This window comes from Esox lucius, chromosome 15 (genome assembly GCF_011004845.1).
Source record: "Esox lucius isolate fEsoLuc1 chromosome 15, fEsoLuc1.pri, whole genome shotgun sequence".
Lineage (NCBI taxonomy): Eukaryota > Metazoa > Chordata > Actinopteri > Esociformes > Esocidae > Esox > Esox lucius.
The window spans coordinates 22,108,976-22,126,283 of NC_047583.1; the positions used below are offsets into that span (position 1 = coordinate 22,108,976).

At 47.0% G+C, this 17,308-nt stretch overlaps 2 protein-coding genes across 21 annotated transcripts in view; both read left to right on the plus strand.

Moving 5' to 3' along the window:
* The window catches only part of gphna (gephyrin a), a 59,632-nt gene extending 45,999 nt beyond the window's left edge, over positions 1 to 13,633 (plus strand). For 9 of the 19 annotated variants that reach the window (XM_020054244.3, XM_029125456.2, XM_029125457.2 and 6 more), the window contains 16 exons: positions 874 to 916; positions 1,002 to 1,139; positions 1,338 to 1,382; positions 4,377 to 4,469; positions 4,622 to 4,677; positions 6,305 to 6,424; positions 7,059 to 7,117; positions 7,316 to 7,469; positions 8,007 to 8,128; positions 8,451 to 8,538; positions 9,158 to 9,231; positions 9,350 to 9,414; positions 10,090 to 10,185; positions 11,639 to 11,742; positions 11,971 to 12,067; positions 12,187 to 13,633. In XM_020054244.3, the coding sequence (XP_019909803.2) occupies positions 874 to 916; positions 1,002 to 1,139; positions 1,338 to 1,382; positions 4,377 to 4,469; positions 4,622 to 4,677; positions 6,305 to 6,424; positions 7,059 to 7,117; positions 7,316 to 7,469; positions 8,007 to 8,128; positions 8,451 to 8,538; positions 9,158 to 9,231; positions 9,350 to 9,414; positions 10,090 to 10,185; positions 11,639 to 11,742; positions 11,971 to 12,067; positions 12,187 to 12,320 (1,488 nt within the window). In that variant the 3' untranslated portion in view covers positions 12,321 to 13,633. The other 10 variants (XM_029125461.2, XM_029125464.2, XM_029125466.2 and 7 more) reach the window with 6 other exon arrangements.
* Positions 13,634 to 14,327: 694 nt separating this feature from the next.
* Positions 14,328 to 17,308, plus strand: part of mpp5a (membrane protein, palmitoylated 5a (MAGUK p55 subfamily member 5)) — a 30,579-nt gene continuing 27,598 nt past the window's right edge. For both annotated transcript variants that reach the window (XM_010897255.4, XM_010897256.4), the window contains exon 1: positions 14,328 to 14,519. The gene's annotated coding sequence lies outside the window, so the exon portion shown is untranslated. The remainder of the gene's footprint in view (positions 14,520 to 17,308) is intronic.

The window sequence follows — 17,308 nt, forward strand, 5'->3', positions numbered from 1 at the left end:
CGTTGCGTTCGCTAGTAGTCTTTCTCTCTTTGCTCATCATCCCTCTTCCTTTCTCCATTGAGATGCTGTGCCATGTTTTTGCCCTCTCTCTCTTCTGTTAGCGTGGGCTGCCAGGGCCTCGCTGCGCCACCTCACCCAACCCCCCCCCCCCCCTCCCGCCACCCCCCCCCCCCCCCTCAGTGTTTCTGACTGCACAGATGTGTCATCCGAAGCGCCGGCCCTTCTGAGAGTGGTGATTGGTTGGTTGGTTTGACGGTTAGTCACACCTCGCCGGCACTCCTGGGGAGAGAGCCGCCTCTGACTCCCCCGTTGCGTCATACCGCCGCCAGCCCACGTGCCTGACACGGGTCTCACAGGTTCCAGCTAGGGGTCCCATTACTCCATCGTTACAGCACACAGTGGTTTAAACACTGCTGACCATCTCCTATGTACTCCTGAGATTTGTAGCCCCCCCACTGGAAGCCAAGTCTCCGGTTGTAGGAGCTAAGCCCGTAATCAAGGAAGCCTTTGCTCCCCCGCACGCCCCACCCGCCTCCCACGCCCCTGTTTCTTGCCCTCCCTGGCCGACTGTGCCCCCCCCCCCCCATACACATGCTCTGCTCAGATATGTCCTCAACCTAAGGACTCCTCATCTGTTGCCATTCATCTGAGGACTGTACTGATGATTGTCTCTGTGTCATTAGAAGTTAATGGATGTAGATGGCCATTCTAATGTGTTGGAGCCAGTGTGTGGAATACTTTTATACTTTCTGGATTGGAGGCCGCTATTCCCATTGGGATCTCACCTCAACCATTTCTCTGCCTCTTCTTTCCCTCACCTCCTCTCTTTCTGTCACCTTTTCCTTCTTTCTGTCTCACTCACCCTGTCTGTAGGTTCAGTCGCGGTGTGGCAGCAAAGAAAACATCCTGCGAGCTAGTAAGTTATTGACTTTTTCGGAGGTTTTTCTGGCCGGTTCCCGGCGTGTGGGCGTTCACTCATTCCCTCTCGCCTGTTCCGTCAGGCCACAGCGCGGTGGACATCACCAAGGTGGCCCGTCGGCACCGCATGTCCCCCTTCCCCCTCACCTCCATGGACAAGGCCTTCATCACCGTGCTGGAGATGACCCCCGTGCTCGGCACCGAGATCATCAATTACCGAGGTGGGTGAGAAGGAACCCCCCCCCCCCCCCCGGGAAAGACGGACTTAAGGGCTTGGTGACGGAGGGAGGCGTGGGGGAGTTTAACGGTGCCTTCCCAGGGTTCTCGGACGTCAGACCCCCTTGGCCTACGCCACTGGAGTTCTGTCTGTCTGTCGGAATCCTATGTGTGTTGAGTCCATTATTTCTTTGTTCCAACAGCTATTCCAACTGACCCAGATGCTCTCCATTCCACCCTGTCTATCGGTCTGTCTGAGTTCCCGCCTACCCAGCTGCCTGTTGTCATCTCTCATTGGCTTGATTGTTAATTGACCGATTTGCTTTGCTAACCAGTAAACACCATACACGTCTTTTGTGCGTCAGTTTAGGCGTGTTTCGCCAAATAACAGCACACGCCCCCTAACCATCCTAATGTTTGGACTGATTCCTCAACGACCCTTTGTGAGGGGTTCAGGTTTTGCCTTTTAGTTGCTTAGGCTGTTTGTTCACACCATGTCTAAAGACACACTTGAGAGTACAGCCCCATGGAGTGGGAAAACCAGCTACAGGGAGCAGTGGCTCATTGCAGTCTAGATTACAGAGGATTCTCACCTATAAATAACATTACATTACAGTGCCCACTTGGTGCTCATGTGAATTTCTTCTTTTCCCAACTTTTCAGACCAGTGCCTCTTTCTCTCAGTTAAATAATTTTTTTATGTTTTAGTCTGTCTCCATTGGACTGCAGCACTCTGCGGTGTTGGTTGCATGTTGAATGACTGTCATGGCGACCGTAGCCTGGCTGCCTGCAAGGTTCTGACTGTCAGCGCACTAAGCCTATGGCCTCTGTGTGTTTCTGTGGGAAAGGGTGTACAGTGATGTGCTCTGGGGATGGTTGGGTTAATGTAGCACGCATGTGAGCAACAGAGACGGGCCCTAACCTGCGTGGCCCCCGGCAGGCCCCTGTGGACCAGACCGGGTTAAGCACATTTGGCCCCGGAGTGGCGCGGACTGGAAAAAGACCCCTTGCTTTACCACAGGAGGAGCGTCAAAGCAGGAGAGGAAAGCCGGGGGTGTGGCCGGGGGCCCGGTGGGGGCCAATCCTGCAGGTGCCTCCACCTCCCTGGCACCCTGGCATCACACAGGTCAGTGATGTCATCGGTGACATCGTCTGTGATGTCAAGCCTCCCCCCTCGCCACCGCCAAGCTCCACCGCTAAATAAAGGCACTCAGAAAAAAATAAAAATAAACGACGCCAGCTCACTGCCCAGAGCCCACTGCCCAGAGCCCACTGCCCAGAGCCCACTGCCCAGACCATGGCACACAGGGTTTCGGTTGGGGGTCTCAGGGGGACACAACTGGAGGGGCCCAGTCCCGCCGCTCTTTTCATTCCTCGATCATTTCACCCCCTGACCACTAGGGGGCCTGGACAAGGCCATGGGCTTCCAATGCTGCTGTTGCTTCAGAGTCCGTAGCATGGTCTGGCTGCTAGCAACACCCGCCCACTCCCCTCGACACCATATTTCTGTCAGTATTGTACAGTTACCGAGGACCCCGGGTCCTGTTGTAATAAGACAGAAGTTGTGTTGGTAATGTCTGTAAAAAGGACTGGAAATGCAGGAGCGGGCGATTGTCACTCTGCAACACCTTCCTCCTCCGGTGCCAAGAAAACCACTCACAACATTATAGAGTTGTCGTTATTACAGTATTCAACAGCAGTCAGTTAAAGAATCCAGTTGTTTGACAAACTGTTATTTTGTCCCGTTGGTTAGTATAACAATAAAAGGAACGATGGCTGTTTAAACTGAAAGGAAAGATGGCTGTTTAAACTAAGTTGAAGAGGTTGAAGGAGGTGGCTGTTTAAACTAAGTTGAAGAGGTCGTGGCCATGTCGGAGTAGCTCTGTTGCACTGCGTCCAGTGGCAGTGGCCAAGCTCTAGAACGCAGTGGTTTGGTTCTCGATGACTGACGTGCGTCTTCATTCATCCTGTAAAAGAAAGTAATGAGGAGAGAAGTTGGTTTCGGTTGGTTTCTGGTGGAGCAGGCGCTGAGGTGTATGAATCACTTCTTGAGTTTTGTTAGTAAAACTGTCCCAGTTGGACAAACGCACAAACACACATGCTCTTGTTGTGATAGCAGGTACAGTAGCATTTTCTTTCAGCTAATAGAGCTGATTGTTCTATTTTGGCGGGCCCCTGTCTCTACCTGTCTAGTCATTATGTCCCGCTGTGTGTGTGTGTGTGTATATTTTATGCTGTGCGTGGTTATGGCGTCTTGATTTCCATGGGAAGTTGTGTGATCTTACTAAGCAGCTTTGTAGCCTCGTCAGTCAACTTGACACAGGCGAGTGTGGTGGCGCTCTGCCCGCTGTGGATTCTGTGTTTGTCTGTTTCCATAGATACCTCCATCTGTTTGATCATGGCTTAAAAGGCATGTCCTATATTTAGCTGCTTTTTGTCACGTAATGTCTCCTAGTAGTCAGCCTCCAACAGAAGAGGTGCCTACTCTCTCTCTCTGTCTTTCACCTCTTCATTACTCTCTCTTCCATCCTCTTACTCATTCAGTTTCTTTCTCTCTATTCCTCCTGGATTGAGTATTTGTGCGTGTGCGCGTGCGTGTGCCCGCGTATCAGAAATGGTTGATTGGGCATAGTGTTTAGGTGGTTAAGGTTAGGGGATATCTGAGTTTCAGGTCCTTAAAAAGATAAGAGTGTGCGTGCGTATGTATGTGTGAAAGGTTGTAGTGCGTTTCTCTGCTGATGTAACGTCAGAGTTTGCTAGGATTGCGGTTTCCCATCAGGTCCCTAGCCTTCTGTCTCCTTCCCTGCCTCTGTCTTCTTTCTCCATATTCCCTTCTCTTTGTCTTGCTATCTCACAAATGCGCACACACATTAACCAAGGGAATTATGTCATGTAAGGCCTTTCTGTGTGTCTAGACTTGGGTCTCTTCACATTGAAGTCCTCTACACCCATCTTGTCCTCTCATTGTCTGCATCTCTGTGCTGTTGTCAACAGGTTGTGTAGCAGCATGGTTCTGTTGTGTGTTCTCAGTCCTCACTGCATTGCATACACACCCTAACTGAACCGCCAGGAAACACAGCCTACCCAGCCAATGGATATGGCCTATCCCGCCAGCATGCATTTCTGATATTGTGTACATTTCAGCGTGTGAGAAATGACTAGCCTTTTTTCCCCACTCTGCTTTCTCTCACCTTTGTCCTGTTTTGGGCTCTACTCTACTTTGCTCTACTCTGCTATTCTAGATGGGATGGGCCGAGTCCTCGCTCAGGACGTCTACGCCAAAGACAACCTGCCTCCCTTCCCTGCGTCTGTCAAAGATGGGTATGCCGTGCGAGGTGAGAGTCCGCGACTGGGTACACACCTGTTTGAGACATCACAGACCTTTAATGCTCAACTTAGCGCTTGGTTTTTCTTCGGCTTTATCGGTCTCACTGTTACTTCCGTCTCTTTCATGCCTCCGTCCTTTCCGACTTTCTGTTTCTCTCAGCGGCTGACGGTCCCGGAGATCGTTTCATCATCGGGGAATCGCAGGCAGGACAGCAGGTGAGCAGTTTGTGAGCCCTGATATTTTAGAGCACTGCTCTGCAAGCATCTTAAAGTAGAATTAAAAAAACTCCCTCCGAATTCCACCGGGCTGTCCTGCCATGTGGATCTCCGCAGGTCACTGGCTCAGCTGTGATTACGAGACTCCCCACAGAGACACCTCCCCACAGAGACACCTCCCCACAGGGACACCCCCCCACAGAGACACGCTGTGTGACCTCCCCACAGAGACACCTCACAGAGACACATCGTGTGACCTCACAGAGACACACAGAAACACCTCCCCACAGAGACACACTGTGTGACCTCCCCACAGAGACACCTCCTCACAGAGACACATCGTGTGACCTCACAGAGACACACTGTGTGACCTCCCCACAGAGACACATGTCGTGTGACCTCTCCACAGAGACACCTCCCCAGAGAGACACATTGTGTGACCTCCCCACAGAGACACCTCCTCACAGAGACACATCGTGTGACCTCACAGAGACACACTGTGTGACCTCCCCACAGAGACACATGTCGTGTGACCTCTCCACAGAGACACCTCCCCAGAGAGACACATTGTGTGACCTCCCCACAGAGACACCTCCTCACAGAGACACATCGTGTGACCTCCTCACAGAGACACACTGAGACACTCTCCACAGAGACACAGCGCGTGACCTCTCCACAGAGCAGATGTTCCCTCCAAGCTGTGTGGCATCGCTGAATAATGACCAGTCTTTTCAGAGACGCACATTGGAGTAAAATGTCACTAGTGTCGCCCCATTGGTTTACATCGTAAATGTTTTCTCTACTGTGGAATTTGTGATTGGATTGATTCACCATGTTAGCTCCTATTAATGTAACAAACCAAAACAAATCTAACCAGCCAAGACAGTCCGTGATTGTTATTTCAGGCACAGTGTATCCAATTATTATATTAAATTGATAGGCATTAGCGTGTTATAAGGAGATCTGCACGATTTGACATCAGCCGCACACTGGTTCATTTTATATGAAAGTTAGTGGTTATTGGCCCATTTATAGCTGATTTTGGGATGATTCCAACAAGAGCACAAAACGTGTACATGAGTAGCCATGTTTGAAACTTCCTGCAAAGAGCTACTTCATGTCCTAAAAAGGGAACCGTTGTATTTTGAGACCGACTAGCTTGATTAAACACGCCTGAATGTAAGCCTTGCATGTTTTGAAAAAGTCTCTACAATAGGCCTAGGTTGTGATCAAATAAAAACATTAGCCTACGCATCCACAGATGAAACTCTAACTGAAGATGCTCAGAATGTTCGCAATGTTCAGGTTTCCGCTTGGCGAACCTGAAATTTGCTCAGTGCCAAACAAAGTTAGCGGGGAGCATTACAAAGTACTATAAATGGCTGTCTGTACAGCCCCCGTTCCCTGCTGTCTGTATTTACAGCCTCCCCATGGACACTCATTTTCAAATGTGTCTTTTGAACCCTGTACACGGTCAGTTATTTCTAGCCGTAAACGTACAAGAACAGCACCTCGTACCAGCATGGAAACGGCATGCGGGTATTACGCCTTGACTGGTGAGGAACATGTTTAACACCTTTTATAATGTTGTGTGTGTGTGTGTGTGTGTGTGTGTGTGCGCGCGCAGCCCACCCACACAGTGATGCCGGGTCAGGTGATGCGGGTGACGACGGGGGCTCCTATCCCCTGCGGGGCGGATGCTGTGGTACAGGTGGAGGACACCGAGCTCCTCCGAGAGTCAGAGGACGTGAGTCAACACCCTGAATCAGTTTCACACACAAACACGGTCCGACTCTCCCCTCGCTCCCCTGCTCTCTCCCCTCGCTCCCCTGCTCTCTTCCCTCGCTCCTCTGCTCTCTCCCCTCGCTCCCCTGCTCTCTCCCCTCGCTCCCCTGCTGTCTCCCCTCGCTCCCCTGCTGTCTCCCCTCGCTCCCCTGCTGTCTCCCCTCGCTCCCCTGTTCTCTCCCCTCGCTCCCCTGTTCTCTCCCCTCGCTCCCCTGCTCTCTCCCCTCGCTCCCCTGCTCTCTCCCCTCGCTCCCCTGTTCTCTCCCCTCGCTCCCCTGTTCTCTCCCCTGCTGTCTCCCCTCGCTCCCCTGCTGTCACCCCTCGCTCCCCTGCTGTCACCCCTCGCTCCCCTGCTTTCTCCCCTCGCTCCCCTGCTGTCTCCCCTCGCTCCCCTGCTTTCTCCCCTCGCTCCCCTGCTTTCTCCCCTCGCTCCCCTGCTTTCTCCCCTCGCTCCCCTGCTGTCTCCCCTCCCCTGTTCTCTCCACCATCTCTCTGGTCTGTCTCCCATCTCCTCTCCACGAACCGAGAGCCTTTCTTTATTCTACATGCACACTCTGCTGTTGAGTTTCCTCTTTCTGACCTCTATCTGCTTTCAGGGCACAGAAGAGCTTGAGGTGCGGATCTTGGTTCAGGCCCGTCCTGGACAGGACATCAGGTAAGTGACTTCTCAGCTGTACCAGTCACGACTGACTCCATCAGTTCTGTTTAAGTCTGGTCAGTTCTGGATGTGAATAGAATTTTCAACTATGCTTTTCCGTACCAGTAGTTGGTTATCTCACGAGCTGCCTCGTCTGATTGGTTGTGAATAATAGCTCTAGTTCCTCACAGGCCCTCTGTGTCTCATCTCCTCCAGGCCCATAGGTCACGACATCAAGCGTGGGGAGTGCGTCCTGTCCAAGGGAACCCACATGGGCCCCTCTGAGATTGGCCTTCTGGCCACCGTTGGCGTCACCGAGGTAGAGGTGCAGAAGTTCCCTGTGGTGGCTGTCATGTCCACTGGCAACGAGGTGAGCACGCGCGCGCATACGCACATACACACACGCGCACATACACACATACACACATACACACACGCACACAGACGCGCGCACACAAACACGCACGCACACACACACACACACACACACACAAACACACGCGTGCGGACATGTGAACACACACAGTTATGGACATGTGAACACACACACAGTTATGGACATGTGAACACACACACAGTTATGGACATGTGAACACACACACAGTTATGGACACATTTTGTCATCTCTCATGGAGTCTTTAATACCTGGTATTGGGACCGAGGAAGGGATTAAGTGGAATCAGAATGTCAAGATGTGTAAAATGAAAATGTACCAAACTCACCCCAAAAAGACATTGTGTTTGATTAATAGCAATTTATTAAACACGTTTCTAGATTAATAATGGGTTATTTTACAATTTTTTTTGACAGTTGACAGATTTGAATTGACAGTTATTGGGATGGGAAAATCTTGTTTGCTGTGAGATGCAATAGACAATGGGTGACGTGGTCATTTGTTTTTGTGTAGCTTCTGAATCCAGAGGATGACCTGCACCCGGGGAAGATCAGGGACAGCAACAGATCCACACTGCTGGCCACCATTCAGGAACATGGCTACCCCACCATTAACCTGGGCATCGTCGGAGACAAGTCAGTCCACACCACCTAATTTTGCCCTTCAGCACTAGGCCGCTTTCATTGACTCCCATTTTTCCTAGTCTGGGACTAAAAAGCATGCTCGATGGAGAATCTTAAGGGCTGTTTTCGGGGACAAAGATTAAGCCTAGTCCAGGACCTAAAACAATCAAGCTCAATGGAGCTTAATTTATTTTTTTGTCCAAGACTATGCATAACTTCCGTCTCTTAAAAGTACTTTTCAGTTCAAGACTAGGGAAAGTGGGTATGGAAATGTGTAGAAGCCTATAGGTTCTGAGACATGGCAGGGTTGTGAACTATGACCTTTACCCTACAGCCCAGATGATCTCCTCAACGCCCTAAACGAGGGCATCAGCCGCGCTGATGTCATCATCACCTCCGGTGGCGTGTCCATGGGAGAGAAGGTGAGGTTCAACTGAATGCTAAAACAGATGGGGGGGGTTTTAGATTGCTTTTGCCTGAGGTCCCTGTGTGTGAGAGCCGCGTCCAAACCGTCGCGACTGGGGACAAGAATTCACCGCCAACTGGGTATCCGTGAGTGCTCCGCAAGTCCGTCTCGCTGCACTCTGCTGCCATCTGCTGTTCTGAGCCGGGTGTTACTCCGAGTGACGACACCGCGGGTTTGGCTGACGTTCACCGCTCAGCTGAACGCTCCGCTTCTCTCTCCGGGTTTTCTGCTCCAATTACTGCTGTTGCTGGATCACAAATGGACACCTCACCATCTGTCAGACCGGCGGACGTGTCAGAGATGCACAGCGTTTCCATTAGATTAGAACTTCAGCAGTCTCCTGCGATTTCCTGGCAATATCTCAATCTGATTCAACTGTGTCGGGATGAAGTACACTATAAACATGGGTCCGGTGTTGCTCACTCTCTGGAGAATGGCAACTATAATGCCAGGGCTGTGGGTTCAAATCCCACAAGGGGGCCAGTAGGAAAACTGTTTATTACTCTGGATAAGAGTGTCAGCAAAATGACTTGAATGTCAATGTAATTAATATACTGGATCTCTCTTTGTTTCAGGACTACCTGAAACAGGTGCTGGACATCGACCTCCATGCTCAGATCCACTTTGGACGGGTGTTTATGAAGCCAGGGTGAGTCAGCTTACAGGAAATTCAGTACAGTTGAAAGGGGTATGTTTTGTGGATGGATGGTTCAGAGTTGTAGGCCTTGGATGGACTCTCTGACATTGTAATGTCCTCTCTCTCGTAGTCTTCCCACCACCTTTGCCACTGTAGACATTGATGGAGCACGGAAACTGATATTTGCTCTACCAGGTATGTTGACGAGACGTGTGTGTTTACTGTTTACGAGACGTGCATGTATTGTGTAGTGTGTGTATGTAGTGTGTGTGTGTGTGTGTGTGTATGTGCGCTGTGTTTTGTTCGGGTGTATAGATGTTGTTGAGTCTCAGGACTGGCAGGGGTATGCTGGTCTTTGACTGAGATCTCAGGCACTCATCTGTGTCTCTGCTCCAAGTCCAAAAAGTCACCATTTAACAATCAAATATGTTTCAGTGAGAGAAACATGTGATACTAATCCAACCGCATGCCTTTTGACAGAGCTAATGTTTCTCTTTCATTAAAATTCAATTTTCGTTTCTGCGGCACCCTCAGTTTGTGTGTTTCTATTAAGGTCTTCCAAAACTGTGCTCCTGTTTTACCTCACCCCAGACTCACTCAGCTCTAGACCGCAATCACCCCCGACCCCATCTGAACCTAACTGGAAATTTGACCCGTCCAGCCAACCAAAGCGCCCCGTCTCCTCTCTTTCCCGACCCTGCTGACAACAGCCAGTTTTGTCCTTCTGCTAGCACTCTACCTGGCCCCCCCGCCTCTGCCCATCCTATTGCCCCGCCAGCTCGCTGCCTTGCCCCTGCCCGTCCTACGTTTGTCCGGAGGGCTGGTCTGTGGCTGTGGTGACTGCCACTCTTTTCATATTCCCCCTTTAAGGTAATTTCACCTTCAGAGACACAGGCGCCATTCTCATCGACTCTGTGCCCGACAGTGAGGCAAGCAGACAGCCCGTGCCACCGCCACCGCGCGGAAGTAGGTTCCACCTCCGTGGTCGACCGCACTGTAGAGTGGGCTGCTCTTTACCCGAAAGCAAGCTTACGTCAACTGAGCTCAGAAAACGGAATTTAAGCTTTAAGAAGAAAATAATTCTCCCATTGAGTGCCTAAGTGATTATTGGCCTATAATTCACAAAATGCAAACTTGAGGCTAAATTAATCAATTTTATTTTTTTCTCCCAAACTTTGGGCATGTTTGGGGGCATTTGTCTGGTTTTTACTAGTAATTTGACTAAGATCACGACACCTTGTAATAAACCCAAACTTGAATCTTAAAAGTAGCTGTAACATAAAATAGTTAAATGTAGTTTTTCTTTACTTTTGTGATTTTCTGTTCTGTTTTCTGAGAGAAATATAGTTCTTTTTTTTACGTTTATGTGGCATTGCTATTGGTTCTGTCACCCCTCGTTATGTTACTCAGTGTGTCACAGAGCCCGACCTCTGTCGGTATCCAATGGTTTCCATGCTATTGCTTTTTGTTGTGATTTGACATCCACCCCCTGTCGCTACCGTTCACTGCTGCTCGTTGGTGTACAGAGAGAGCACTCACAAATCCCCTAAGGAGTGCTCACTCACTAGCCCCTTTTCAATCCACACAGTGGGACTGACACAATTCATATGTCCAGATCCCACCCTGGTCCCAGTCTTCAGAGCCACACTGGTGCAGTGGTATAAAGTAACTAAGTAAAATATAGCCCGAAGTCCTGATTTATTTGAAGGATTTTTGGACTTTATATTCTCTGACAACTTAAGAAATAAAAAAAGATATACTTGACTTACTACAATACATTTTCCTTGACACCCATTATAAAAGCAACATTTTTTTAAACGAACATTTTGTAATTCGCTTTGTACTTACCTTACTAAGAGAACATCCCTGGTCATTGGTATCTCCTCAGATCTCACTAAGCACAAAGTCTTGGTTTGTAAATGACCACTGAGTGTTGGAGTATTTGCCTGGGTATCTGTAAATTAACATCAATTACACAATTCTTCCCGTCTGCCTTTTGATGCTTAAATATATTTCAAACCAGATAGTTTTAGATTTCTACTCAAGTAATATACTCAGTGACCCTTGTTGAGTGAATCTCTATTTAACTTCTTTTGCTGAGGTATGACAATTGGGTGCTTTTTCCACGACTGCACTGGTGTGAGTGGCGGACTGTGGCTCAGCACCCCCTCGTTTTCCCGCCCCCAAGCCAGACCCCCTCCTCCAGGCCCAGACTCTTGGTTTTCCCTTGTCCTGGTCTGGAGGGGTTGCTAGCTGGAGCATGTGTCAACACCCACCAGGCTCCTGAACCTTCCAGCTCCTATCGTCCAAATGAACCTTTCGCCGGTCCGTACCCCTGTCCTTCATCTGCCCCCTGAGCAGTGGTAATGTCCCCTCCTTGTCTCCTCTCATCCTCAGCACCTCTCTCTCTGTTGGTCAGGTAATCCAGTGTCTGCTGTCGTCACCTGTAACCTCTTCGTCATCCCCGCTCTGAGGAAGATGCAGGGTATTCTGGATCCTCGGCCCACCATCATCAAAGCCAGGGTACGTGAACAGCGCTGGCCGATAGGGAGCGTTTTTAGCCACGCCTTGAAGACCAATATCAAGTCATTGTCCTTGGAGACAGACATGTTAGTCCTCATAGTTCACAGCAGGGGCTGTATTCACACCCAGTAGCTTTAACGGGAACACTCTGGGGTTTAAACCCGGGTGTTTGAAGTGGAGTGTGATGTCATCACTCTGCACCCTGACCTCTGCGGTGTGTTTGAACAGCTGTCCTGCGATGTGAAGTTGGACCCCCGTCCAGAGTACCACCGATGCATCCTGACATGGCACCACCAGGAGCCCCTGCCTTGGGCACAGAGCACAGGTATCCTCACCCCATACCACGTAGACACAGGGTCCTTTCTAACCAGCATGTCTGCATAGGAAATACGGTGTCTCCTCTCATGGTCCACTCTCTCGTTCTCACTCTCTTTGCCTCCACAGGAAATCAGATGAGTAGTCGACTGATGAGTATGAGGAGTGCTAACGGTCTGCTGATGCTGCCCCCGAAAACCGAGCAATACGTAGAGCTTCATAAAGGAGAGGTCGTGGACGTGATGGTCATAGGACGACTATGATGATGTCATCCTCCGGGGACAGAGAGACAGACAGGAGGAGGAAGTGGTGCATGTCCACATATCATCAATATTCTGTAATATGTAACGGCACAGCTAGTTTCGATTGGTTTCGGATAATGATGTTGGTCATGTGTAATTTATCAACATCTCAAATGTAAAACGAGTACATTGATCATGAAAATATTAATTTGAAAATATCATTGTATTTCGAAGAAAGACAAAATGTAATACCTTTTAAAAGTGAAAAAAAAATATTTAAACCATAAGAGATTTATTCTGTATTATATTATGATAATTATTATGATTATTATTATAATTATTAACATTATATTATCCTCATATTAAGCAACTCTGTTTCTTTCATCCTCGCAATTGCTTTGTGTGTTCAACGCTAGACCTTATAGATAGATAGCAGTAGCATTTCAATAGGAAGCTGTAGGTGCTTAACAGGATTCAGAAAGAAAGCCTATTTAAAATAATGTCAGAAGTCCCCCTTGGGCAATGTCCCAATTCTCCACCCTTCTCCTGAAGTGTGCACTTGCACCATTGTCGTTATTAAATGCATGGGAATGGTGTAGGAATTGGCTGGAGGGGAATTGCCACCAATGCTAAATCTATGCAACGAAGTATGCAGGAGAAGAGTGGAGAATCAGGATGTGGCCTTGGTGCTCTGGCTTGATTCAGTGCTTTCAGAGCCCTGAGGTGTCTTTAGGTAACACCGCTGTCTCCCACCCTTTACTAGTATTCAATGCCTCATTATACAGGCTTCATTATGATTCATAATGGCTTCACACACAGCTTTGCTTGTCGTTTAACTTGTGAGTCGTGTTTATGTGCGCAGTGCCAAATGTGGTGGGCATCGTGGGTCAAAGGTTAGTGTGTCGTCATAATGAGACCTGGGCCTATGTTCATAAAGTGGCTCAGAGTACGAGTGCTAATTCATGATCAGAGCCCGAATCCAAAAAGCCTCAAAATAGGAGTGCTGATCTAGGATCTGTCAATCTAATCTTTTTATTGTGATCTAAAAGGCGAAACAGGTCCTAGATCATCTACTCTGAGATGGTTTGTGGATGATGTATGGGCCTAGGTCCCTCTGTGGATAATTATGATATAAAAAATAAACTGATCCTAGATCAGCATTCCTTTATGAATACAGGCCTTAAAGAAAGGAAGCATTGTGACTGTGCCCCCAACTGGCCGACGGTTTCTCCTAGCTGCCCTCCAGGCCCACTAGCTTCTTCATTGTCTGACCCCACCTGGTACTGAAGTCCCAGCCAGAGCCATGTATATCCCTTCACATATCTAAATATATGGCCACCCTGTCCCTCTACCAACACTCCCTCTCTCCACCACCCTCACCTATCCAGGAGTGCTCAGCCCACACACACACACACACACAGATACACACACCTACACCGACACACATTAACAAACACTAGTACAGATAGTTGAGTGAACAGGAGGAGGGAGGAAACTTTCTTTTGTTTGTTTGATTTCCGAATGAAGAAACAGTTTATTTCAAGTGCTGACTGCCTTTTTAACAACTATTTAAACAATGTACAGAAACATGAATAAATAAAAAAAGTGATATTGTACAGATATTATGGTGACCAGCACTCCTGGAGAAATTAATGAGCATCGAGGAGATATTGAACTCTGTACTATAAACATTTTCTGTAATGATATTGATGAAACTGATGAACAATTAAAAACAAATCTTTGATCATTATGTAAAATTATTTGTTACGTCTCTTATTTATAAAAGGAAAAATCTAACTACTTTATGATAATTAGAAATATATTTCTACCACTACTTTATTTTATTGCCTTGATTTCAAAAATATAAATAAAATAAATAAAAAACTGAATCTACCTCCGTCACTTCATAAATGTAAACTTAGCTCTCATTGGACAGGACAGGGCATTGTTTGGGTCCTGTGCCCTGAGCATTGTCCAATGGCGAGCATTGTTTTATGAATGCATTGGGGCGCTGTGGAGCAAATGGGAAAGAATCTTCTGAATCCTTGAGTTGGAAATGACTCTTAACACAAGGCAACGGGGGACAGGATGTCGATTGATATTGTGGCGAAAAGTTAGGAAGTGTTGTATTTTTTCCCCACTCAGTTCGTAAAGAAACACTTGGAGTAACGTTGTATCCGCCAATATAGGATATATTGTCGACAATATTGCTGAAAAAAAGTGAGTAGTTCTTCCATTCGCTGTTTATTTTGGAGTGCCATTGTTTGCAACAGGTTGCCTGGAAGGAGCTCGCTAGTTAGCATACTAGCGGTAGCGCAAGCGTTTAAAGTTTTTAATACCTTATAACAAAACATTCGCATCTCATTCAATTAAAGCTTGTGACCTGTTGAACTCTATGGAATAACGCGTAGTATATTCACTTGTGTAAAATTGTCACCGAATGATCCTGTCACTTTCCACCCCTCATGTCACAGCAGAAAATGTCGCAAATGTAATGGCTGGTGTCAGTGGTTAATAAGCTAGCTACCTGTGGAAGTTTGCGTGCCTTTAAAAAGGTATTTCGTTTTAGTCGAAAGATTTACAATAAGACAACTCATGTTTGCTTGTATGTTGAGTAACTTGGTAAGTAAGTTGGTTTGTTCATTTCTAGTCGGTCTGCTACTTGCTCACAAGGTGGACTTCTAGCTACATGAAAAGGACTCCTGCATTTCCAATGTAATTCGGGTATTTCAGCCTGGACTCCCGCCTTACAGCTAACCTTGCCTCCGCAGATTTGGCATTCCATTTAAGCCGTTTAGCATTTCAGTATTTGATACAGGATGGTATCAACGTAGGAGATATGATGGGTGTTAAGTCATTATTGTGACAGCAAATCGGTATAATGTACTAGATTAAAGAATCTATTCAAGGATAGAAACTAATCGTCAATTGGTATCTGCCTCTATAATTAGACAATGAGTTGTATAGTGAGCAATCATTTTAGGCAGTGCTTGTCTGACCAAAGCATGAATAACTCGTTTTTGTCTGTATAGTTCTTGTATACGTGTCCAGATCACCCATAGTAATGAAATCCAGATACTGTAAATGACTACCACCTTATCAATCATGCAGTACCCACTCACTGGAGGCTTATCTTCTGCAGCCCAATCTTATCAGTTTCCTTAAAAACAAGCCTCCAGTCAGCTGACTATGATCTGTCATTCACAGATAGGAGGGTGTCCAGATTTTTTAGTTCCCCAGTAATATTGCTTATCACAATTAACAGTGCTTTGTGACCTGTGAGAATCACAGCTGTAATGTTCACAACTGGGCCTAAATGATCAGATAAGCCTGTGATGTTATATCTGATAATAAGCTACAAAATACATGACAGCCAACTGTATTCATTTTCATTTGACCATCTCCTTGTGAAGATATGCAGTACTGGTTTTCTAAAACTTCCCTTATTTACCAACAGCATTTAGAGAACATAAACAGATGTGATTAACTGTGAGGTCTGCTTTCTGGTACGCTTTCATAATAGGTTTTGTAATGACACTATTCTTGGAAAAACAATTAAGTTTTAGAATTGAAACACAACCGTTGAGACTTTAACCAATTTATGCCTTAAGGGACACACAGAAACAGCAGGTGTAAAATGTAATGTCTTATCCTGTGAGTGCTACCAACTAGGCCTGCCCTGTGTTATCTGGACTAGCCTCCTCGGTTGATGGAATAAGCTCTGAGGAACTTGTCGTCTTTCTGGCCAGCCTCTTCAATGTAGCCTAGCTCAGTGGTTTTCATACCACCTCAGATGGGCACTTAGATGTTTCACAATTTTGTTGCCCCTCTGTTCTAGCTCACCTGCTTCACCTGTTCGAGGGCTTGATGATTAACTGGCAAGATAAGTGTGCTACCTCTGGAATAGTTTAAATACGTAGTACAGTTGGGGGTCCCATGGGAGAGGTTTGAAAACGTCTGGCATAGTTGATGTAACCAGTATCAATAATATAATTACTTCCTATTTCTATCGATGCGAAAGCATCAGCTCATACTGTAGGTACGTTAGATCTGTCTTGAGGCTGTATACATTGTGTACAACCATGTTTCCAAACAAGTTGGGCCACTGTAAAATGGAAGTGCAAGTCATTTAAACCCTATTGATAGAAAATAGCCCAAATATATTAATTTGAATGTTGAAACTGAGAAAAGTAATTGTTTCTTGAAAAAGAAATGGCCATGTTGAATTTGATGCCAGCAACATGTTTCAAAGAAGCTGGGACGGGGCAACAAGACTGGAACATTTCTGTTGATTGATGGGGTATAAAAAGAGCGTTCCAGAGAGGATGCGTCTTAGAAGTAAAGATGGGGAGGGGATCACTACTCAGTGAAAGACTGTGTGAGCTAATACTGCAACATTTTAATGTTTCTAAATGTAAAATTGCAAAGGGTTTGGGGATCTCATCATATACGGTACATAATGTATTTAAATCATTAAAAAAAGATTCTGAGAATCTGGATAAATCTCTGTACGCAAGAGACAAGGCCAAAAACCAAAATTGTATGGCCATGATCTTCGGGCCCTTAGGCGGCACTCCATTAAAAACAGACATGATTCTTTAGTGGAAATCAGTGCATGGGCTCAGGATCACTTATGAAAACCATTTTCTGTAAACACGCTTTGTTGCTGCATCCACAAATGCAACACCATGCAACAGAGAAACATACATAAACAAGATCCAGAAACGCCGCCACCTTCTCTGGGCCTGAGCTCCTTTTAGATGGATTGAGACAAAGTGGAAAACTCTCCTGTGATTTGACAAATCAAAGTTAGAAATTAATTTTGGGAATCATGGATGCCACATCCTCCGTGAGAGTGGCCATCAGGCTTGTTAGCAGCACGCAGTTTAAAAGCTGTGACGGTATGATCATGCATTAGTGCACATGGCACGGGTGACTTGCACATCTGTGAAGGCACCATTAATGCTGAACAATATCTACAGGTTTTGGAGCAACATATGCTGCCATCC